At 51.0% G+C, this 24,773-nt stretch overlaps 1 protein-coding gene across 5 annotated transcripts in view; it reads right to left on the minus strand.

Annotated features, from left to right (window-relative positions):
- Positions 1-10,078: 10,078 nt before the first annotated feature.
- Positions 10,079-24,773, minus strand: part of ACTN1 (actinin alpha 1) — a 95,435-nt gene continuing 80,740 nt past the window's right edge. For 3 of the 5 annotated variants that reach the window (XM_027971947.2, XM_042252674.2, XM_060418669.1), the window contains exons 10-22: positions 24,367-24,597; positions 22,516-22,663; positions 19,955-20,105; positions 19,351-19,459; positions 18,714-18,854; positions 17,743-17,925; positions 17,334-17,468; positions 16,113-16,292; positions 15,216-15,362; positions 14,183-14,263; positions 13,616-13,681; positions 12,303-12,461; positions 10,079-10,812 (exon numbers count right to left, since the gene is read on the minus strand). In XM_027971947.2, the coding sequence (XP_027827748.1) occupies positions 10,654-10,812; positions 12,303-12,461; positions 13,616-13,681; positions 14,183-14,263; positions 15,216-15,362; positions 16,113-16,292; positions 17,334-17,468; positions 17,743-17,925; positions 18,714-18,854; positions 19,351-19,459; positions 19,955-20,105; positions 22,516-22,663; positions 24,367-24,597 (1,890 nt within the window). In that variant the 3' untranslated portion in view covers positions 10,079-10,653. The remainder of the gene's footprint in view (positions 10,813-12,302; positions 12,462-13,615; positions 13,682-14,182; positions 14,264-15,215; positions 15,363-16,112; positions 16,293-17,333; positions 17,469-17,742; positions 17,926-18,713; positions 18,855-19,350; positions 19,460-19,954; positions 20,106-22,515; positions 22,664-24,366; positions 24,598-24,773) is intronic. The other 2 variants (XM_027971946.2, XM_027971945.2) reach the window with 2 other exon arrangements.

Raw genomic sequence — 24,773 nt, forward strand, 5'->3', positions numbered from 1 at the left:
AAAATTATGGGAAGGCAAATATATGGGGGAGCCAGTGGTAGCTAAGGGCTAGTTTTAGCAAGACGTGTGTTTAGATTCCTCTGATGTTGTCTCTGGGCTGGAGAGGGTCTAGAGCTGTCGCCAGAAATTAATTTCTGGACTTCTTGGTAGAGAGCAGAATTTACAAATGATACATCAATTTATAAATTTATGTCCTGCTTTTAGGCAAATAGGAGAAAGGAAGAGAGCTTTTTTGTATCTGCTTCTCAATAGCCTTCAGTTCAAACTAATCCTTGGGCTGAAGCGGCATATTTTGGAGTGTCACCAGGGGCCACCCATCATGATGGGCTGCCAGTGAAAGGAGCCTCAAGATAGAAGAAAGGAGAGGAGGAATTTCTTATCTCTTGGAGGTTCACAACCGGGGCCATCAACCTCCAAGGGTCACCAAGGAGGGGAAATGAGATTGAGTGCACCTACGTGCTTGACGTGTAGACATTAGCCAAATCAGAATATAGGACTATTACAAAGTTCTTTCTTATATCTTCAGAAACTCTTCCTCCTACTAATGATGCGGTCTTAATCTAATGCTTTCCAAAGTGTGGCCCATCACCCTGCTTGGACTACTTATTGGATTCTACCCATAATGTGCCAGGGACAGATTCCCTGTTGTCTTTGCTCCTCTTAGATCCACTAGATCACAATCTTGGGGGACAGAACCCTAGACTCTGCATCTTTGACAAACTCCCTAAACAATTCTTGGACATAGCAGTTTGCCTACCACTGGTAGAGACCTGGGTTCAAATCTCAGTTTGGCCACTAACTTAAGGTTTCTATGCCTTCGTTTCCTGGTTTTTAAAATGGGGATCATAATACTATACGTGACAGTTGAATGCACGGAAACTGCTTACGACTGGGGCCAGCACAAAGTAAGTGTCAAGAGGTGTCAGCCTTTGTTTTTCTCCTGTTAAATGTTGCTTCTGCCGCCCCTCTGTGGCCCAGGCCACGGCCCCAGCCATCCTGGGAACAGCCCAGCTGGAACCTGTTGTGAGTGAGTGAAAGTGGCTTAGTCATGTCCGACTCTCTGCGACCCTATGGACTGTACAGGAATACAGGACTATACAGGACTATACATGGAATTTTCCAGGCCAGAATACTGGAGTGGGTAGCCTTTCCCTTCTCCAGGGGATCTTCCCAACCCAGGGATAAAACCCAGGTCTCTGGCATTGCAGGCGGAATCTTTACCAGCTGAACCCAACCCAGGGATCAAACCCACGTCTCTGGCATTGAGGGCGGATTCTTTACCAGCTGAACCACAAGGGAAGCCCGGAACCTGTTGGGAACAGTGGGGGCTTGGGTTTTGCTCCTTCTCCCTTCAAACTGGGAAACACTGTAAGGATACATCTGGCCACTGGAGGGCAGCATCCATCTAGCTATTTTAAGCAACCGCTTTCTCAAAAAGCAGCTTTCTGGTGGTAGTGAGGGAAGATGGTGGAACCCCGGTTAGATGCCTCACCCGAAGTTTTCATTTAAATTATCCTCCTTTAGTCAGCCCTTAGATGTGTCCTCAAATAACCTGTGAAGAGAGGTTTTGCGTAAAGAACCCTGCTTTCCCATTGCCTTGGATTTGCGTGAGAATTTTGATCCTAAACCTGGGGTCTCTCACAGGTGCCCAGTGACAGTCTTTGAGTGTCCACGTGCCTGACCGCCAGGACTCTGCTCTCCACCCCCAGGCACACAAATAGCTCCCTATTTTCCAAGGCTCAGCTGCTGCACATGAAGAAGCACAGAGATTCTTGGGAGTCCCTTCCCAAGGTGGCAGCGGGGTACCTTCTGCAACCAGTGGGTGGACTGCTCCAGTGTGGTGTGAGGACCAGGCGTGGGGCCCCTGGTCACCCATCTCAAGGGCCTCAGAAGTCACTCTCCAAAGCAGGTCCTCGAGAATGGTCTGGGTCTCACTTTGGGTTACCTCCAAAGCGAGCTCTAGATGATGGTGTGTTATGGACTTGCCAGACTGAAGTGGGAGAGCCTGTTTGAGAATGAAGTCCATCCAGAGAAAGCAGGTCCTGAGGGCAGCTTGCGAGCCCCTGCCTCAGGTATCGCTTCTGGATGCTCCAATTATCCAGGCCAGTTAATCACCCTCTGGCCTTACGAGCTTGAACTGGGTTTTGTGGTTCTTGCTCTAGAAGGCTCCCAATCAAATATACAACCTACTGAGCAGGTGGCGCTAGTGGTAAAGAACCCACCTGCCATTGCAGGAGATGTAAGGGATGCTGGTTTGATCCCTGGGTCAGGAAGATCCCCTGAAGGAGGGCATGGCAACCCACTCCAGTATTCTTGCCTGGAGAATCCCCATGGACAGAGGAGCCTGGTGGGCTACACTCCATGGGGTCTCCACGAGTCAGACACGACTGAAGCGACTTAGCACGCATGCATGAGCAACCCCCTCACATGACACGGGGTTGAGTGCATGCATGAGATATCACATCTAATCTTCCCAAGCTGACTGTGTGAAACCAAAATCTCCTTTCCTCTCCTTCTTTCCCGCCCCGCACCTCCCCCCACCCACGTGGGCTCCGAGCTTGGCTGGACGGTAGACTCAGCACCGGGCTGAGTGAAGAGACCCGAGTTCCCACTCAAGCTCCACCTCAACTGCCCCTGCGGCCCTAGCGATGCAGCCAGTGCTCCCAGGCCTCGATTTCCTCCTCTGTCAAATGAAAGCTTTTCCAACACTAACATTCTATGGGTGTTTTCCTCCATCCCATATTTAGCCAGTCACTGAGGCCCATTTAACTTCCCTCAGACATCTCACCCACCCCTTCCGCATTCCATTACCTTTGCAAGGAGAATGAACGCCTTCTCCCTTTCTTCCTCAAACCACTGCTTTCACCATGGGGTCTAAATTTAGAACTAAAAAGAAATTTTGCAATGAGGAGAGCCTGAGAGATACCCTTCCCCCTGAAATTTCTGGAGCGACAAGGGGACATCTCCACGAATTCTGATCCTCAGAATAAGTCCCAAATGACCCTCTGCCTGGGGTTTCCTCAGACAACCTAGGGTCCTTGGTTGTGTCTTCTCCGTCCCACTACCTCCGTATAAAGTCTACACCCTTTTGTATTGGTCCGCTGCAAGTGTCCAAAGCCCATCTGAGCTAACTTGCATTAGGAAAGGAAAACGTGTCACTACAGATAAGGATCCATTTCATTTCACTCCCAGGCTTGGGGTTGGGTCTCTCCTCTGCGGAGACAAGGCTTTATTTTGTCTTGTTAAAGACCAGCTTTTCATGCTTCTCCTGCAATTGGCAGATGTGAGCACAAGCAACTTCTGAGTTTCCAAGTTATTAGTCCCACCCAAGATCAGCTTAGCCCTTTGAAGCTGCCTCACTACTCTGTTCACTCATACTAAGCTAAGGAGCCTCTTGGTCTCTTTTTCAGGCTATCTCCCACATCTTGTGTTGTTTTTAGACCCGCTTTCAGGGTTTTACATGCATTCTCATAAAACATAATCTTAGAAGATTACTCTCATTGCCCGTTGAGATCTTTTGTGATCCTAATTCTCTTGTTTACCTTAAAGGCTTCATAACACCTGCGGGTTTGATGAGTCTGAGTCAGTAGGACCTGAACAAGACCGGACCAAGAACCAGTCCTTACAGCCTACAGCAACCTCCCAAAAGTCATCAGATTCATAAGCCTGCAGACTCTGGACACACTTCGTTTACACAGCCACTGAGCCCTGCAGTGGAACCCTCCCGCCAAGAACAGAGGAGATGCTGCTTGTCTGAATTTCAGCAAGGACTGAGACATCTCTATATGGCTCTTTCCAGGGAGCCTGGTACCAACCCCAAAAGAAGATGTTAGTCAAGCAGCATCTGCTATTTGTGGAACTGGGCTGTGCCCAGGGATGTCTGTGTCTTTTTACAAGTGTTCACAAACCATCTTTCAAATATCTTGCTTTCAGAAGCCAGCTTCCCAGGTGTTAAGTGTTTGCAAAATCTCTCCTGCACTTTCTGTTGGAAAAGTAGGACTCTTGAAGATGGCTAAGAAAAATATAATTAGATGGAGAAGGAAATGGCAACCCACTCCCATATTCTTGCCTGGGAAATCCCATAGACAGAGGAGTCTAGCAGAAGTCCATGGGGTCGCAAACAGTTAGACACAGCTTAGTGACTAAACAACAACAAAGATATTTATTTACGCGTTTATCCTTATATATAAATTTCTAAGGCCTATGTGTGTATATATATATCCATTATCCCTTTTTTTGTTGTTTTACAGTTTAAAAAATCTGAGAGCAAACGTGTTTTCTTATGATCCGTTTGGTTACCAAACCTGAGATGACCTGAATTTATTTATTTATTTGCTGGTGAAATAAAGACTGTTTATCCCCCCCCTTATATATATATATATATATATATATATATATATATATATATATAATTAGAAATGGAAGATGCTAGAGAGGGGTGATAAGGAAGCAAATGTCAATCAGTAATAAGAATGGATGTTTTACATTGCCTGTGATCTCTTAGCTTGCCAAATTAGAGAACAGGTTTAGGATGAACCTTTGTGAGACATCTCTATATTGCTCTTTCTGGAGAGGATGGTACCAACCCCAGTGAATCTTTGAACCCCTGGTACCAATCTCCAGTGAATCTTTCTTTTGTTGTCTCATCAAAAATAGAATCCAGAAGGTTTGGGGGAGTTGACAGGTAATCTGTTTTGTGGGCCATATTTCATTGGCTCTAAAATGCAATCAGATTAATAAGATGCTCCAGTTTTTTATAAACATCAAGAAAGAAACATGTAGCCAATTAAACTGTAACACAACGCTTTATTATTCCAGTAAGTAGCTACCTTGAGTGTTGAGTCCCATCCTCTGTGTTCCATACCAACAGAGGATCTACCTATTAAGTTCAATGTATGGGATACAGCTGGTCAGGAGAAATTTGGTAGACTAAGAGATGGCTATGATAATCAAGATCGGTGTCTCACTAGAACGTTTGATGTAACATCAGGAGTTACAAGAACACGCCTAACAGGCACAGAGATCTGGTACAAGTGTGTGAGAACAATCCCCATCATATTGTGTAGCAACAAAGTAGATATTAAGGACAGAAAGATTAAGGCAAAGTCAATTGTCTTCCACCAAAGGGAGAATCTTCAGTACTATGTCACTTCTGCCAAAAGTAACTACAACTTTGAAAAGCCCTCCCTCTGGCTTGCTAGAAAGCTGATTGGAGGCCCTAACTTGGAGTTTGTCATCATGCCTGCTGTCACCCGCCAGAGGTGGTCATGGACCCAGCTGGGCAGTGCATCTAGAGGTTGCTCGGACAGCTCCTTTCCTGGATGATGACCTGTGAGAAAGCGAAGCTGAGCCCAGCCTAGGAAGTCTAGCTTTACAGGCAACTGTCCTAGGATGTCAGTGATGCATGTTCGCCACTTTATTATATGTCTAAGCAGAACATGTGCTTCCTGTTCGGATGCTGAAGGAGATGGATGGGCTTCGGAGTGAAAGTGGCAGTTTAAAAAAAACTTCATTTTTCGGACCTGTATACTTAGGTGTTTTGGAATACAGTTGGTTCCTCCTTGAGTTTCAGATATAAGCCTGCTACAGTCACATGACAAAACTGAGAGGTGGGATCTTGTTTGTTACTGCCACTCTCATTCCTTTTTGTTTAGAATCAGTAAAGAGTTGTATTTCAAATATCTATTTTTAAAAAAAGAATTTGCCTGCCAATGCAGGAGACGTGGGTTCCATCTCTGAGTCAGGAAGATCCCCTGGAGAAGGAAATGACAACCCACTCCAGCCTGGGAAACCCCATGGACAGAGGAGCCTGGCGGGCTACAGTCCATGGGGTTGCAGAGTCAGCCACGACTTAGAGACTAACAACAACGTAGTTATTGAAAAAGCGCTTTTAGTCTTTAAACATTTTTATCATCTGTCACTCTTGTGCAGAGGTGAGCAAAACAAATTTGCTAAAACTTCCTCAAATGCGGAGTCTAGCTCCTCTGAATTCCTTGCCAGTCTTCAAGTGCATTTTCCACACACCATTTTAATCCATAGCATTTAATAGCACAGCTTTTGATGAGAGAGCTCCACTAGGACCTCCAGATTGTCTTTCTGTATACCCATTCTGCAGACTTTGATCCTGGTGCTTGATCTTACTAGAAGGTGTCAATGGAAGTCTAAGACAAAACCAGGACTCACTTTCCAACTTCTAAAGAGCAGGGCATGACTGGAAGTCATGACTGCCACCTGGCCAACAGTAGCTAGGACATTATTAATTCCAAAGTGAGATCGTTTGTAAGCTGAATCCAAATCTAAGAGATAAAATTGATGATGAACTGAGGTAGCCCTCATAAGGAGAGGAGTGAAGCCCCCACACGGAGGGGCTGGGACAGACAAGAGGGCAGGCTCACTGCTTATCCAGGGCTTCCTAGGGCCTGTGGCAGGTCCCAACCTGAGGCTGGGCTGCCACCTAGGTCCTGGATTCGGGAGACACCCTGAAGTCTCATCTCCCCTTCATCTCTAAGCTGGCAAGGTGTCCAATAACTAGCCAAAGGTCCCACAGCAGCACCTGTGCTGTGCTTGCTCAGGCAGGGACTCCCCTACCTCTCTGGGAGCTTCGAAAGCCTCGATGGTCACTAAGTGGCCCCTAGAGCTTTCGTTTAGCTGAAGGACTCCATCCCACCACGCCTGAGTGTCCCGTAAACCCCGGGCCCTCTCGGCCTCAACGTGAGCTTCCAGCTCCCATATCCAGGCTTCCCCAGCATCGGGGTGTGGAAAGGGGCCCTCCCCAGTGCCACCCTGCAGGGCAGCGCGTGTGGACGAGGGCCTTCAGTGGTTCTGGTGGCAGTGCCACTGCTATTGCCTCTCTTCTGTCCCCCTAAGTTTGGCCTGGTCTGGGGGCCAGGGAAGAGCCTGAGACTTTGGGGGACTCTCGTCCATGTGAGGTCACCTACCCCATTAGGGGATAAGCCCACAGCCTTCAGCCCCTCAGCCAGTGCCACTAACCAGCAACCACCTCCCAACCGCCCCCACTGGCATAGTCATTCTGGCCCTTTGGAGGTTTCATCTGAAACCTCTGTCTTCCTCCTCTGCAGACTGGCAATTTTAGGGGTAGGGGTTCTGCTCAGCACCTGTGGCAGCCTCCCCGGAGCTGACGTTTTGCAAGTTTAGGCCTCTGAAGCTGGGGTGGTTGAGCCAAAGCCTCAAGCCTACGACACAAGTCACTGACATTGGGGTCGGGGGAGTCGGGGTGGGGGCAGCCAGCCTGTCCAGAGGCCTGGATGGTGAAGCAAGTATTAGCTTCCTATTGCTGCACTAACAAACTACTGCACATGTAGTGCCTTAAAATATGAATTAATTATCTTCTCAGTTCAGAAACCTAAAATGGGCCAGCAGGGCGGCATTCCCATTGAGGCTCTAAGTGGGGCTTCCATCTCCTTGCCTGTTACAGCTTCTAGAAGACAGCGCGTTCCTTGGCTCCTGGCCTCATGCCATTCCAACCTCTACCTCCGTCATCACATCCCTCTTCATCAAAGCCCACCCAGATAGTCCAGAATAATGTCTCCATGAAGGACTTTATCTCAGTTACACCTGCAAAGTCCCGTTTGCCAGGTAAAGTAACAGTCACAGGATCCAAGGGATTAGGACATGGACATCTTGTGAGGACCATTATTCAGCCCATCACAGAGCTCAGAAGACTCCTCAGTGGTATTTTCCTAAATATATATATGTATCACTTGAACCTCTGACCCCAAAAGCCAGCAATGAGTAGCAAAAGGACTTGAACTTGCCTCTTTAGAAATAACTAAACAGATGAAGTATTCATTAATCAAACTCTTGGTACTAACACATTGGTGCTGTTCAGCAGTTTTGTATGCATCATGATGAGTGGGTTAAGGTGACTGAACACACGAAAGAACCCAGCATATAACAGCATTGTGACTTTTCATCTGCAATGTGTAACTGAAATGAGATGTGTAATTTCAATTTTGGAGGTCTAAGAGAATTGTTAGTAAACAGCTTTGAACTGCTCCAGGGAACCTGATTTACTGCATTTATAATATTTCAATTGCTTTGTGCTGAGTGAAACTCTGCAGCTTGGATTTGAATCTGCCTGGGTTGGGAGTCTGATGTTTTGAAAAGAGTGATTAAAACTTGCTAATATGTTTAAAATATTTAAAGGGATTTAACAAAGTTTGCAAACGGGGTTGTTCTGGAGGATTAAATCTGTTATGATGTATGAATGATTAAGACACAGAAAGTGTTTTTATTTTTATAGAAAAATTACATCATCAATAAAACAAGATGTCCATGATGCACTTAAAAGCTTGAGAAATGAAATTTTAAGATTTTACCTTTAATGGATTGAAAATTATAGTCGTTTGCACACATAAGCACCCTTGAACGTTGAGAAACTCAAACCCTTGAAGACTGTGGAATAACTCTATAAACACACCTTGTTCAAATGACTCTTACACATTCTTTTAAAGACTGATCATACCTCTGGAAATTGAGGGGGATTTTCTGGGGCTTTAATATTGTGGCCATGCCGCACAGCACGTGGGATCTTAGTTCCCTGACCAAGGGTCGAACCTACATCTCCTGCAGTGGAAGCTTGAAGTCTTAACTACTAGACCACCAGGGAAGTCCCTGAAAATTGAGGCTTATTAATGCACTTACACCCTGAGTTTAGGAAACTTTCTCATTGGAACAATTCCTTCTCCTCAACTCTTAAACCACAGTCTTCCCCACCAAGCTGCCATCACAGCAGACCTACCTTGAGCAGGTATGGCTTTCTGCCAGCCAGTGGGAAAACCTGCAGTTATGGTTCCCAAAGCAAAAGCCAACCTCTCCTCACGTCCATTCTCCCGAATAGCCTTGCCTCTTTCCCAGGGCAGTGGGTATTCCAGAAACTCATGGAACTAATTCCTAGACAAATGGGGCTTATACTGGAAAATTGTCATCTCTGGCCCAAGTTCAATAAGTCCCAATTCTGTCTTGGTCCTCTTATATGAGGGGACTTATATTAAGAGTTCTCTTTTAAAGAGATCCTTCAAGCGAATCCCTTAAAACTTAAAGTGGGACTGACCACAACTAACATTTATATGCACTAATACTTTAGGAGTTCTATATATTAGAGCATCAACTTTCCAGCAGCACTATTATTCCCTGTTAGTGGATAAGAGAACTGTAGTGTCCAGTTTATCCATTTTGGAAATGGCAGTTGTAGGTTTGAACTCTGGCCATCAGACTCCACAGACTCAACTCCCTGTTATTGCTGCACGAAACTGCTTTACTCCATGACACAGTTAGAACTGGAACACAGACCTGCAGCTTCCATTGCTAAATTATGTCTCTAAATCACTGCACTGTTACTGATCCTGTTACTGGCAGTCCTGCTGCCTGTACTGTGAGTAGAAGCCTCGAGGAGGAAAGAGGCAAGGAGGGAAAATCAAAAGAAATCAAAATCAAAATCAAAAGATCCCCTGGGGACCTTGTTTAAAGGCAGATTCTAACGAGAGGATCTGGGGTAGACCTGAGAGCCTGCATTTCCAACAGCCTCCCAGGTGAGGCTGGACAGCTGCTGTCTACAGGAGAGTCAGAAAAGTAGGGGATGAGATGACTTCCTGAGTGTCTCCTGCAGCAAAAATACAAGGAACCAGGGCATGTAGATGTCACAGAGCTGTTTGATGATGTGAGAAACAAAAGTAGGGTTAATTTTCAACGCATAGGAGCCTTGTGAGGAAACCACATTCTCCTCTTGAAAATGAAACAGAAGTATAAGGTTGAATGTGCCAAGGTCAAAAGCATATGAGGAAGGTGGTACAGGTGCCCCACACCATCCTTGATCCCATGCACTCTTTTGGAAAACAGTAAGCAAGGAGCAAAGAACTGACATGGGAGTGTTGCTGCTTTAACACTGTGTGCCAAATAGGACCAAAGTTGTCCACACTTGTCAATTTTGTCCTGACCATTTTTAATAGGCAGTATTTGGGGGCAAAAAGTGTGTGCTGATGAAGAAGGTAATTACATACACCCCCGGACTTCAAAAATGAGAAGCCAAGCCACATAAATTCTCTTCCTTAAGAAAACAGCCATTTCAAAAGATTTTCTTTAATATCATAAAATATTTTCATGGACAAGTGAGCTAGCAAACACACATGCACCAATGTGCCTTTTGACAAGATTTCCCCCTACCCTCACCTCCCACTCCCACGTCAAGGTGGACAAGAGATTGGAGAAATGAATACAGCAGATGGTACAGATAGAAAGGAAAAAAAAAATCGATAAAAAGGATGGATATAACATTGTGCTTGGTTATTTTCCTATGTCACAACAAAACAAAACATTTCGGTGCAAATAGTTAATTCTTCCTCTTTTCCATTTAAGTCTGGTGGAGAAAAAAATACTTTTTGTATAATAAAATATGTGGTTTTTTTTGGTTTTTTTACTTTTTTTAACGTAACTTTTTTTTCTTTTTTGCAGAAAATAATTTTGTAAACTGTCACTTCACGGGCAGGGAGGCTGGATGCCACACGGGTCCCAGCTCGCCCACTGGAGGCAGAGCGTGAAACCAAGCCCGGGCGGGAGAGGGGGGACAGCGGAGGCGCAGGGTGGGGCTCGCACAGCGACGGGGCGGGGGCGGGGGCGTGGACCGGGCGGGGTGGGTTAGAGGTCACTCTCGCCGTACAGCGCCGTGGAGAATGACATGTAGTCCAGAGCACCGGGCACGGCGTCGGGGCCGGTGTAGGGGGCCATTCGCGCGATGCAGTACTCAGCCTGGTCCGGCGGCAGCTCTCGGCGCAGCTCGTCCACCGTGATGTAGTTCTGCGGAAACAATGCACTCAGGGCGGCCGCAAAGCCCGGAGGTCGGGAACCTCACTCAGGAGGTGAGGTACCCTGTCCCGCCCCCATTCCAACATGTACATTACACATACCTGTATCAGGCATATATGTAAATAAATAAATTACATGACAAGTTATATGATACAGACACATATGTATCAGTGTTATCTATATATGTACGATTCCCTGGCATGTACATATCTATATGTGTGTATATATATTTAAATAACATACGTTTCAATCCCCTTATGTTTTCACTTCAGTAACTGCTTTAGCCTGTTCCCAAGTAACTCCAAGAGCTAACTGCACCTATAATCTTTTCATGTATCTCTCTAGCCTGCACCAACCACAGGCTGGAACAATATTAGCAACACAATATTTGGTGAAAAAGAGTAGGACTCCCACGCCCAGCTCAGCTGGGCTCTGAGGAGATCACACAGTTCTCGTAAATTACAGGAGCCTCCAGTTTGGGGCATCACTGCCACTGATAGATATCGTAACCTTCCCCCAGCCCATCTGGTTCCCAGGCTGAGATATCTGCTTCCTCCCTGTCTTGGGCTTGCCCATCAAAGTCTACTTGGAACCTACATCTTTGGGGAGCTTGCAGCTTCGCAAGTGTTCAGGGACTTGCCCTACTTCTGCCAGAGTCTCCTAAGGAGCCAGTCTGAAGGAGACAGAGGTTGGCCCTCAAGTCACTTCAAGAGTCAAGATATCAAGTCCCTTTCTGGGCCCCAGAGACTTCCTCGAGCAAGTGAGTCACTTCAAGGAGGTGGTTTCTGAGGGTCCTTCCAGCTCCAAAGTGCTGCGACTCTAACAGGGTGTCCCTGAATATAAATAAGAGCTTTAGGAACCTCTTTGTTGGTTCAGTCTTTACTTCAACGTAGACTGAGACAGTTCAGAAACTACTCTCCCTGCTGGCTAAGGAAGGATGGCCTAAAGATTATCCTGTGAATTTTACAGGAAGGGACTCTGACCTCTCGACCCCTCTGTCCCCAAAGCCCCCGGGACGCTCCTACTTTCCCACTGTCGGGCCTGGCAGTGCAGGGAGCTTGGGAGATGGGGAGAACTGAAGCTGACTGCCTAGGGTAGACAAATGAGAAACACGTGTCCTTCCTGCTTCCCATCCACACGCCATGGTTTGTGCCCAGACCGATGCAGGGCTGAAGTCTTAAGTTCCCAGACTGACCTTCCGTCACCCGCTCACATACTCCATCTGACTGGCCTGCCCTCTACCACCGGTCACTTCATCACCAGTATCTCATCATGAGTACGACACGCAGTGTCCACGGCAGGGGACTCCCTTCAGCTAATGCAGCGTCCTAACCTCTTAGCTGATGCCCAGATGTTACAGAAAAGGGTAGAGGTGGACAGCCGTGAGGCTCAGCGGGGGAAGAAGGAACAGTGAAGCTGCTCATGACCTCCCCTCCAATGCAGCCCAGCTCCGCGTGGCGCCCCCGCCACGGCACACCCACCTTATCCCCGGCCAGGATCTTGAAGGAAGCCATGACTTGGTCTGCTGTGTCTGTATCAGCTGTCTCGCGGGACATGAAGTCGATGAAGGCCTGGAACGTCACCACCCCCAGGCGGTTGGGGTCCACGATGCTCATGATACGGGCAAACTCTGCCTCTCCCTAGAGGGAAAAGCCAGTCCCAGGCCTGTCAGCCACAGTCCCCTCTCTCTGTGGACCTGAAGCCTCTGGGGCTCAGAGTGCTTGAGGCCGTCAGAGGGGCCCCTGACCCAACCTGAGTCGTCTCGGTTTCCCACCCTCTACGGATGCCTGTGCTCCTCTTGGGACAAAAACGATAATGCTGACAACTGATAATGACAGCACTGGCTACCACTCAGCATATACTATACACCAGGCTCTATTTGAAGTGCTGGGTAAAATTCATTTAACCGTCCTCACAACCATGAAGTAGCTATTTATTTTATTATCTTCATCATGTTTCCAGAGGAGAAACCTAAGGCCCAGACAGGCTTAGTGACTTGCCAAAGGTCACACAGCCAGGGGGTAGTAGACATGAGCTGAGACATGAACTTGGGCCTCCACCACACTGTACATTCTATGTGTCAGACACGGCACAGCGCTCACGTTGAGTTGCTTCATTTAACCGTTACAATGGTCTGGCTGCATTCCCCTCACCTTCCTTATCTGGGCCCCCAAGCAGGGGATGACAGAACTGGGATTTATTCCCAGGTCCCTTGCTTCTAAAGCCCACGCCCTTGCTCCTGCGCTGGGCGGCCCAAGGGCTCTGGACTTTGCAAGGTAGGCCAGGAGTTGAGGCTGCCCAGCTGAGGCCCCTGCCCTGCTCAGAAGGCCTGCATGAGGGCAAGGCAGCTGAGAAGGTTGGGAAGGAGCTTGGGGTAACAAACAAAGGGGCGGCATGCCTGGCTGAAGTCATCACCAGGACAGAGGTGGAACTCTCCAGGCAGGCCTCACGTGAGACGGAGCTGAAAGAACCCCCACCCAGAGTGCCCACCACAGTCCTGCCCAGCAGCCTCGGGGTCAGCCCCACCATCCACGATGGGAGCAAAAAAACAAAAAGCTCACTTCGACTGTAAATATCAAAAGAGAAACCGGCAGAGAGAGGCAAGAGGGCCAGATCTCCCGGACACACACAGGCCCCACAGCTGGGGCCCAGCCTTTCAGGACACCCCATGGACCAGAATCTTGAGGCCCCTCCAGGGATGGGTGGGCCTCCAGCCCACCACGGCCAGGACTCGGCCTCTCCGGTCATCTGGCTGGCTGCCCCTTGCCAGGGCAGAGGGTGGGGTTTACGTTACCATGTTGTAACCCATGGAGATAAGGCAGGCGCGGAAATCATCCGTGTCCATCATGCCTGTCTTCTTCTGTGGGGCCAGGGGCACCAAGACACAAGGAGGAGAAAGGGCCGGCCAAGGGCCAGGAAGACAGGGCACAGATGGCCAGAGGGGAGGTCGAGGTGTACGGTTTTGGGGAGCGGTGGCAGGGGCGGTCAGGAAGGGGAGAGGAACACAGGAGGAAGAGATGCAAAGACACATCCAGGGAAGATATCCACAGGAAGGGGGAAGACAGAGCAGCGAGATGCAAAGTCCGTCCACGGGATGGAGAGCGATGAGGAGAGAAGAAGGTGGGCACCGTGCAGGTTCCCATGAAAGATAACCGAGGGCAGAGGTCAGAGGTCGGAGTAGTGGGAGGAGGAGCCCGCCAGGGGCCAGGCGGGGACAGCAGAAGACGAGCCCCGCAGCCCACAGGAAAAGGGAGGCAAGGAGATCCAGACAGAGAGAGAGAGAGAAAAGAAAAAAGGAGAAACGCGTTATTTCTCGCCCCGGACGCCACCCCTGAGCGTGCTCCATGCAGGAGGCGAGTACCTGGGGGTCGTTGCCAATATCATAACCCAAGCTGATGAGGCAGGCTTTGAACTCCTCGGGACCCAGCGTGCCGGAGTGATCCTGGGGCCGCCGTGCGCCAGCCAGCGAGCCATGCGGTGCCAGGGAGGTGGAGGCCGTGAGGGGGAAGGGGTGGGCCATGCCCCAGTGGAGGGTAGCGTGTGTGGGGAGAGACAGGGACGAAGGCATGCGGATGGGGAAGGTGGAGGGTGGAAGGGCGGGGGGAGGAGGGAAATAAAAGTGCACAAGGTTAGACACACGGACGTGGTCCAGAGGGGGACTCTCTCCCCGGTACACGCAGCTGTCCTGCCCCGGGGGAGTAAGCCGGAGGGAAGCATGGTGAGCCATGGGGGTAAGAAGCTCCCCCAGAAGAGTGCCCAGCCCACCTCTGGCCCCGATGCCCTGAGCAGGGTTTTCCAGGAGGATGCCACCCACCCAGGTGCCTGGAGGGCAGTGAAGCAGGCAGGGGTGGTGGGCAGCACCCAAGCCCATGCTCCCACCCCCTGTGGCCACCACAAAGCCCCAAGGCACTGAGAGGGGCAGCCCACGCAAAACTGGATGAGAATCCAGGAGGACTCTGGTAACTCTGACACCTCTACCAGGGGTCCGAAAGGCTACCCCCGGGGCTGGGGGAGGATGGAGGCTCTGCTCTGTCCCCAGGCACAGGCAGGGGATGGTCCCCATAGCCAGGGACAGCAGGCCCTCCCTCGAGGCTATGGCAGCCTTGCCCCCAGGGGGTGACTCCTCATGGTAGGAGAGCAAGAGTCAGGGGTCTGAGGGTTTCTCTTCACCCACAACACGAGCACTCTCTCCAGGAAAGCAGGGATGCTCATGGGACACTTGGACAGCTTCTAAGGCCAGCCTGGGGTGGTGGAGAGTCAGAGCAGGCTGACTGCAGTTCCGCCCTACCCCTCCTCCTCCTCACTTGCCCAGGAAGTGGGCCCATGCCCTGGGCAGTGCCCTCCAGGGCCCTGGGGCCGGGGCTGCCCTCAGTGAGTGCAGGGGTGGAGCTCACCCGGTCAAAGTGGTTGAAGGAGGCCCGGAACTCATTCATCTGCTCCTGGCTGATGCCCTTGGCGTCCCTGGTCAGGATCTGGTTCTCCACCTCATTGATGGTCCTGGCGATGGTGGTTAGGAGCTGCTCCCAGCCCACACGGATGTGCTGCAGGCAGGCAAGGCCCGTCAGCAAAGGGGTCCCAGGCCTGGGCCTGGGTCACCCCTCCCTACTCCCTCCCCTGACCATCAAAATGGCCAGTGCAATCAAACCTGACCTTCTCCCTGGAATAACAGAGTTACCAGGCGCTGGGGAACCAGGACAAGGACAGAAAACCAGGACAGAGGACCCAGATGATGAAGGGGGAAGCACAGAAGGGTGATGGTTTCTGCCCAGAACAGCAGAGACCAGAATGACCAGTGTGGTCAAGTCAGGAAAAGGGGCAAAATTGACAGTGGGGAAGATCAAAGGACAAAAAAGTGGGTAATACCCTGAACGTCCAACTCTATAACCTCACACCCATGCCTTCATGGTCAAAACAAGTAGGTCATTTAAAAAGCAGAGGCCAAACCAGTGTCTGGTGACCACCAGTCTCAGAACCACCAGGTACTGGTTAAAAAATTTAGATACCCGAGTCCCATCCCAGACCTAGTGAATCAAATTCTGGGACGGAGCCTGGAAATCTGCATTCTTAGCAAGCTCCTTGGGAAATTCAAAAGGCACCAAAGACCGAAGACTCGGAGCTCCAGGAGGGAGGAGAAGTGAGGATCCTCTCACTTAAAAGCTAGGGTTTATCCTACTATACAACCAGTCTTCTTGGAATGATGGGTGACCCCCCACTACCACTTCCTCAGCCAAGGGAAGCAGAAGGGGGATCCAGGGCTCTGTCTCCAGGGGAGCAACGCTGGCGGTGCCCACCTCCATGGTGTAGTTGGTGTGCTTGTTGTCGAAGATGAGCGCCTCCTGGATGAGCTGGTGGTCGCCCTCCAGCTGGTCGATCTTGGGTTTGTAGTTGACGATGCTCTTCTCATATTGCCGCAGGTGGTTGAGCTGGTCCTCCAGGGTCCCGTGCATCTCAATGGAGATCCTTCCAATTTCCTGCTCACCCGGAAAGGAGGCCCTTGTGAGACCTATGCACTCTGGGCACCCAGGGTGGAGACTGGGGCCCCCAGGTCACTGACCAACCCTTCTGATGATTCTTGGCATGGAAATAGCATCATAAAGGAATCTGACCAGCACTGACTGTTATCACCAGATGAATACCTCCCATCTCCCAGGTACCCCTCAGCCTCAGGAAGGGGATGCAAGGTCAGTTGCTAACTTAAAGGTTCACTCCTCTACCTGCCATTCAAACTCCCATCCCAGGCCTGTTCCTGACTACCATCCATCTCAGGGAAGTTCTCCCACTGAGCTGGGTTCCTCACAGCCTCAGGGCACCTGGCTCACCTTCTCAATGAACATGCTCCTGCTGTTCTGTTCCTCGGAAGCCTGCCTCACCCACCTCAATCCCACCTGTCTCCATGGTCCAGGCCTAATCCCATCTCTGTCTTTCATCCATATAAACACACCTTGCTTGTGAAAGCACTTTCTGGGAACTCAGTTCAACTTAGCAAGCATTTCTGGAGCACCTACCACCATGCATAATGTGCTAAGCAGCTGGAGATGGGGTCCAGGAAAGCACATAGGAACTTGACATGGTCTCTGCCCTCAAGGAATTCAGAGGGACACCACGCCCTAACCCAAGCAGTGTTCCTTCCTTATCTACATCACCCTGATACCTGGCCCAACAATACAGCAAAGAATTTCACTCTTGCCCAAAGCACAGTTCTCTCTCTGGGGAGATCACCTCCTTCTGGCCAAGCTCATGACTCAGGAGGAAGGGAGACCAGCTCAACCACATATACCACAGGGCAAGACGAATCAGTCACCTAGGCACTGATCCTCCCATGGGACTGTCTCATGTGGTGTCCCTGTGCAGGCACCGGTCCCACACCCTCCATGGGGCAGCGGGCCAGCTGTGGGTTCAGGACCCACAGTGCCCACAGCTCCCGTCCAGGAGGAGACAGGGCAAGCCTGACTGTCTGGGATGGTGCGGGAAAGGGTGGAAGCCCCTGCCCTGCCTTCCATGGTGGGACCCACCTCCATCTTGGTCTGGATCCAGGGCCCGATGACGTTGGCCTGGGCCCCAAACTGCTTGCGTAGCCTTTCGTTGTGCTGCTGGCGGGCGTGCTCCTCCGTCAGGGCCTGGTCCCTCCGTGGCACCAGCTGCCGCACCTGCGGCAGAAACGGTCAGGGGACATTAGGATGGGCCGGCCATCTGCCTCCACATCAGAGGCAATGGAGGAGCCATGAAGGGGAGAGGCCAGGCAGTAATAGGAGTGAACACATTGACCTGTTCCTGAAATTCATTCATTTGCTTGACGGACAATGAGCACTTACTGTACGACACTGAAATCAATGAAAATCAACAATGCACACAGACAAAAATCCCTGCCCTTCTGAAACTTACAATGGCTCTGCCAGCGCCCCACCCAGCCCTTGGACTCACATGCTCCCATTTGCCATTGATCTCCTGAGGCGTGATGGTTGTGTAGGGGTTGGTGCCTGCCATGTTGACGTGGTAGGTCTGGACAATCTTGGACACCTCGTTGTGGATTCCCAGGATGGCCAGGCGCTCCTTGTCGGCATCGGGGAGGGTGGCCTTGAACTGCTCATGGGCTGTGGTCAGTCCCTGGAAAGAGACGGGCGTGCAGAAGAAGCACAATGACTGGGAGGGACTGGTGCCTCCCATAGGCAAGATAAGCCAAGGAAGACCTGCAGGTCCCAGGGCAGAAGTGGGTGAAGGGGCCACCAGAGGCCCATACCAGCTGGGTGGCCTGGAGGCATCAACCCAGGACTCTTTCAGCTGAGAACCAGGATGGCTGGACTGGCCACAGGAAGGTGCCACAGCTTCATGCTCAGGCCTGGTGAATTCAGCAGCAATCTCCCTGGGGTGCTCACCACCCCATAGTTAGGTTGGGGACAAGGGGTGCCCTGGGTCTGCTCAAGGGACCTCTCCAACATACTTTCTCATTGTGCTGCAAAACCTTTTTCATCTAACACTCTGTAGCTGTACAAAAGAATGGTTTACTGCAGTGAAATGAGCTCCAAGATAATTATGAGGTTAGAAATAAAGGTTCAGGATACAGTATATAATAGAAGCTAATTTTTACATAAAAAGTGGGGGAAGAACATATTAATAAACAAATGTGCTCGCCTATGCAGAGACCGTGTCCTGCTCTCCTCTGGGGAGGGGCACTGGGGGCTGGGGGACAAAGGCTAGGAGGGAAACTCATTGCACCCTCGCTTTAGTTTGTAGATTTGATACCATACGCATATATTACGGAGTCAAAACAAATAAAACCCAAAGCTTTCAAATCTAGAACATCCTTGGGGAGGCTACCCTGAGCCCTCTCCCTGCAAGGGCAGTGTGTGGGCTGTGCAAAGCCAGCTCCATGGACGAGGGCGTCGGCAGCACACCTGGATCTCCTCGATGGTGTGCACGATGAAGGTGTCCTGAAGGTCCTCCATGGCCCCCTCCATCCAGTTGTTGAAGGGCGCGGCCCGCTTAGCGTACTCCAAGTACAGTTGGTCAATGGTCTCCAGCAGTTTCTCCGTGCGCTGGGAGTGCCAAATGGCATGGGGATGGGAAGGTGCTTAGTAATGTCATGTCCAGAATCACCAACCCCCCACAAACCCAGTAGACTTCAAGATCTTTCTGGCTAGCCCAGAGAGTTTCAGGTCTGAAAGGACAGATAGCTCGGAACAGACTCTTCAGAGTGCTGGTTCTTAATATGGGGTGTATGGACCACCCCGCACTGGAGTCACCCGCCTAGCCCCCAGAGAGTCCGGTTTGGAGAACAGGAACGTTCTCAAACAGCTGGGGCTCTTGGTCCAAGTACAGTAAATCAGGAGGAGGAGAAGATATGATCAGGGCATCTCCATCAGGGCAAAGGTCAAGTCCAGTGCCTGTATGAGCTTTCCATGGTCAGACCAGGCCTGGGGAAGGTCTGGGGAACCCAGCGGAGCCTCTTAGCCCAAAGCAAAGGGAGTCTCAAAGCAGAAAGGCCACACAGGGCTGCTGGAGGCAGGTCTCCGTCTCCTCAGGGGCTCTCACCTCCAGAGCTTCCCTTCGCTTCTGGGTTAGGGCCCCTAGATTGTCCCACTGGTCACAGATCTTTTGGCACCGGGCGTTGACACTGGGTGAGTCGTAATAGTCCAGCTCACTGCGGGAGAGGAGAGAGGAAGAGTCAGGTGGCCCAGGTTACTTCTGTGGCCTGCTCTCCTTTCCCTGGGAGGGGGCAGGGGGTCACTCATGACCCAGGAAGGCCAGGTGTGCACATTTCTTCAAGACCTTCCAGGACCCCTACTCCCACCCTCAACCTCTGGGCTTTCAGGAGACTGCTGGGAGGAGAACAGTTATCCTCCGCAAGGGCCCTTGTCCCAACCTCGCCTGGAAGCCACACCAGCCTTGACTGCAATGCCCAGTGACAGGAAGCCACTAAGACCAGGTGAGATCTCAGAGCCATACTCGGTCACCCTCTGGTCCCACACTGGCTGTAGGTAAGGACCGAAGGCCTGTGACAGAGGGTCGCAGGCTATTCCCCACCTGCGAGGACGTTCTTCGTCTTCTGTATCGATGACCTTCCTGCCCCAGGACCCGGCTCACTTTTCAGGCCAGAGCCCACCTCCCACAGCGCCACAGTGCCCGCCAGGCTTACTTGAGCTCCTGGGCAATGGCGGCAATCTGCTCCACGCGGTCCTGGTGGGCGGCCAGGTCACTCTCGAAGGCCTCGTGCTTCTTGAGCAGGGCCTTGATTTCCGAGAGGGTAGCCGTCTCGTAATCCTTCTGCCGCAGCATGGCCTCTTTGCCTGGGGGTCAGAGGTTGGGCACAAGGCTGAGCAGGAGCTGGGAAGCCCACCTTCTTGATCTCAACCACCCCCACCTCAGGGCCTGGAAGCTCCACTTCTGGTATATCCCAAGGAGATAGATGTGCCCCATACGATGATCAATTAATCTGCAGTTCAAGAAAATAGATATGCAGCCGGAACATGTGCGATGGGGCAGAGGGCGGGAAAGTCACTCCTTTTCATGGAGCGTGCCAGGGCTACCAGGAGTGGTGATGTACAGACGATGCAGGCTAAGTGGACAGTCAGGGTATAACATGAACTTTATAAACAGCAGGAAACAACGATCTACGCCTGTGGTATAACCTGGGAAAAACAAGTTCCTCAGGGGTACCCCATCTTTAGAGTTCTCTCCATTTACAGTTGCTGGCCCCCAGCAGCCCTGCAGGGACCCTGCCCCTCAATTACACCCATTGCGGGCAGCCCGTCCAATGCACTCTGCACATAAGCCATCAGTAGCCAGCACCCTCTCCAAGCATCAGGGGCACTGCCCTCTCTTTTAAGGCTTGCATTTCTTGGATTTTTGTCTCCAAAGGGAAGAGGATGAGAATCGAGCTCTCAGATCGCTGTTAGATGACGGTCCCCAGCTGCTCTGTGAAGCGGCTGCTGCAGGACAGACTGACCTGGCCTTGCCTGCACGCCCACCTCCGGTGTTTGCCCCATCAGGGAGGCTCAGCAACTCTCAGGAAATGAGGGCTGGGCCAAAGAGGTGATGGCTTCTTTCCTTCTCTCTACTCCTTTTTGTAAGAATATTAATATGATGAGTTTAGAGGGGGAGAAAAAAAAAATCACAGATGAGCCTACTTATCTATTCCTTTTCAGTCTTGCCTTCTATGGATGTTGCGTTAAAATCATTGGGTGTATATAAATTACATATCCTACTTTAAAAATACTCAGCAGCACATCACCAGTTTCTACACTGCCACCACGGCCATTACGAGTCACTCCGATGGCCCTGTAACATTCTGTCGAGTGGCTGAACCCCCAGAGGCGTAACAGGTGCTAAGGCCAGAGCTGCAGGTTACTACAATGGCAGAGAAGGCAGAGGAGGGAAGATATCAAGGGCTCCCATTTACCGAGCATGTCACACGTGTCAGGCACTCAACTACACATAAAATGCACAACTGCATGAGGAGGTATGCTGAGTTAACAGTGTCCCTCTGAAACTCATGTCAACCCAGAACCTCAGAGTCTGACCTTATTTGGAAATAGGGTCTTTGCCAATATAATTAGCTAAGATGAGGTCATACTGGATTAGCTGTTGTTTAGTCACTAAGATGTGTCTGACTCTTTGCAACCCCGAGGACTGTAGTCCACCAGGCTCCTCTATCCATGGGATTTCCCAGGAAAGAATACTGGAGCAGGTTGTCGTTTCCTACTCCAGGGGATTGTCCAGACTCAGGGACTGAACCCGTATCTCTTGCATCTCCTGCGTTGGCAGGCAGATTCTTTACCACTGTCCCACCTGGGCAATCCTACTGGATTAGAGTGGGCCCTAAATCCAATGACTGGTATCTTCAGTAAAAAACTGAGAGGCAGATTCAGTCACTGAGACCCAGAGAGAAGGAGCCGGTGATGATGGAGGCAGAGATCAGAGCGATGCTGCTACAGGCCAAGGAACACCAGGAAGTGCCAGTACAACCACGTGGCACTAGGAAGAAGCAGGGGATGCCTCCCCCAGAGGCCCAGAAGGAGCCAGAGCTGATGGCACCTGGATTTGGGACTTCTAGTCTCCTGAACTGTGAGAGAATGTCCTCGTGTCGTGTAAAACCACCCAGTTTATGGCAATTCGCAGCCCTGAGAAAGTGATACAGGAGGGCACAGCATCACCTGCATGTAACAGACAAGGACACAGACCACTGCTCCAAGGTACACTGCTTCCAGGTGGTAGAGTCAGCATGTGAACCCCAGCCCGACTCAGGGAAGAGAAGTCACTACAGTGACAAGAGTGATTAACACTTATATAGCACGGAGCAGGCCAGGAACTCTTCTCATTGCTTCTGATGTATTATGCCATTTAATCCTCATAAACATATTAAGCTGATACTATTATTGTCCCCACTTAGCAGAGGAGAAAACTGAAGCAACCAAAATACTAATGAGGGACTTCCTTGATGGTCCAGTGGTTAAGGCTCTGCACTTCCAATGCAGAGAAGGCACGTTGGATGCCTGGTCAGGGAACCAAGATCCCATGTGCCATGGGGTGTGGCCAATAAAAAAGGGAGTGGGGTGGGTCATGAACTCGCCTACTGTTAAGGGACAAGTAAGAGACAAAACAAATAAAACACAAGAGAGAAAGGAGTTATGGCTGGTGGTTCAGCACGAAAGCTAGACCCAAGCTTGGGGTGGGAGGCAGGGGCTAGGCTGGTCTTACCGTCCGTCCAGGCCTCGTGGATGGAGGCCTTCTGCCGGAACTTCTCTGCCAGGTGGTCGAGCCGCTCCAGCCTCCGGATCTCATTCAGCAGCCACTCCTCATAGCCCTTCTCCGCCTGCTCCAGGCAGCCCCAGGCGTTGTTGATGTCCTGCAGGGATGGGAGACACAGGGTCAGCCCACCTGGCCCCCGAGCCAAGCCCCCACGGCTCCTCCACACATTCCAGGAGCCTCCTCCCCACCCAGTCCCCCTGGTATGACCTAGGGTTCCTAGGTACCAGGCCTCCTGGGTAGGGAAGTGGGTCCATGCTGCTATGGGGCGTTAGCAGTGCATCCCAGTGGGGAGAGAGCCCAAGGCCCTCTGGGCACCAAGACTGGCTTCTGCCAGGATTCTGAGCAACCACCGAGGTCACAGGGCCAGCCAGGGAGACAGAGCAACAAACTGAACAAGGCAGGCAGCGATGGGAGCCTCCCAGCCTCCTCGTGTTTCTGGGTTTACTCGTGGGCTCTGGGCAATAGCCATCCCCGAGTCACCCAGAGATGGTGACAGGTAATGAGCACAAACCCACAGGCGTTCAGACAGGGAGCTGCCCTCTACAGTTAGCACAAGGACACCCCCTGGGCAGTGACAGGCTGACCGGACTCGTGTGCCACCCAGGTCCTCACCATGTGCCACGCTGCATCTGCCACAGGAGGGTCACATTAAAGCACAGAGTACTGCACCCCCCCCGCTCCCCCCCCCACCAAGCAGCAGCTCCAGCCATATAAAAGCTGCTGACTTGGCCTGGAGTCTGTAAAAGGACCACAGTTTTCCAAACCGTATGCAAAACGTAAGGCCTTTCTCTACTCCCCCAGGGTCCTCCCTCCCTCCGTTGCTGCTTACAAGCTCCTCCCAGCCCCTTCCACGCCTCCCTTATGAGCCTATGTCTCCTTGTCAACTCTCCTCTGCAAAGTGCAAAAGCTCTATCCTGGTCAATTTTTTATTTTAAAATTTTTGTTTGCATGTTTCTCTGGCTCATATCTCAAGTCCTGGGGAAAGGGTAAACAGGGAGGAATAACAAAAAGTGACAAAAATGAAAAAAAGAGTTATGACATGGAAAGCTGGTCACGATATAATTAGTTCTTTTTTTTTCTTGGTCATGCCATGTAGCATGGGGGATTTTAGTTCCCCCACCAGGGATTGAGCCTGTGCTCCCTGCAGTGAAAGTGCGGACTCCTAGCCACTAGGGAAGTCCCTGTAAGTTCTTTTTTCTAAGCAGCTTATTAAATAAAAGATGCTTTCAGATTCCCTTTAAAATCACATTTACAGAGTCTAAAAGAATCTCTTCTCCCCAAAATCTTTTAAGTTGATCCTGGGTAGGAAGATTATGAAGAATTTCTATTTTCTATATTTTACTTATGTACATATTTGAAAATGTCCTACCAAAAAAAAAAATCTATTAAGGTATTAAAAAAAAAGTTTTTAAGTGCTAAAAAAGACTCCATGGAAGTGAAAATTATCCTTTTAGCTCCTGAATTATGCCCTGTTTGGGTCAACATGTCAAGTGGGATTTTGTTGGCAGAGATGACTCTTTGAGGGGTGGGGAAGAAAGTGCTGGGGCTGATCCAAGCAGATGTGCAGGCATCTGGAAAGGGCAAGTATGACCCGGAACGGTGAGGAGAAAAGGGGCTCTCTCTCTGAGGCGAGGGGGAGCCCCCACCTGGCCGAATGTGGGCTGGAGTCTGGGTGGTCACCTGGGAGAGAACGATCCCTGGAGCAGTGTGGGCAGGCGATGAGCGCATGCCCTGCCCCTGCCCCGCCCCCGCCCCGCCCACAGTGCTACAAGGCGCCTCCAGGGCAGTCCGGGTGCTCACCGAGACCATCCTGCCCTCGGAGGGCATGAAGGCGGGCCGGTTGCTGAGGCGCAGCTTGGTCTGCAGCGTGTTGAAGTTGATCTCCAGCTGGCACTTCTCCTGCACCTTGGGCGGCTTGTGCAGGCGCCGGTAGTCCCGGAAGTCCTCCAGCTTCTGCTGCATGGCGTGCATGGTGTTCTCGGGAGCCCGGTTCTCCAGCCATGGGATGGTGCGGCGGATCCACTCCAGCAGCTGTGGAGGGAGCAGGGGAGGACGCTGGGAGGCGGGCCGCACCTCTCCCAAGGGCACACTCTTTCCCATCACCCCAGGCCGTTCCCAGGCCACAGGGCCAGGCTCCCTCCGAGAATCAAAGGCTCCATGACGCCTGGCCACTAGGATATATCAACTCACAGCCAGCATCACTCAAC

The sequence above is a fragment of the Ovis aries genome, chromosome 7 (genome assembly GCF_016772045.2).
Source record: "Ovis aries strain OAR_USU_Benz2616 breed Rambouillet chromosome 7, ARS-UI_Ramb_v3.0, whole genome shotgun sequence".
NCBI classification, from domain to species: Eukaryota; Metazoa; Chordata; class Mammalia; order Artiodactyla; family Bovidae; genus Ovis; species Ovis aries.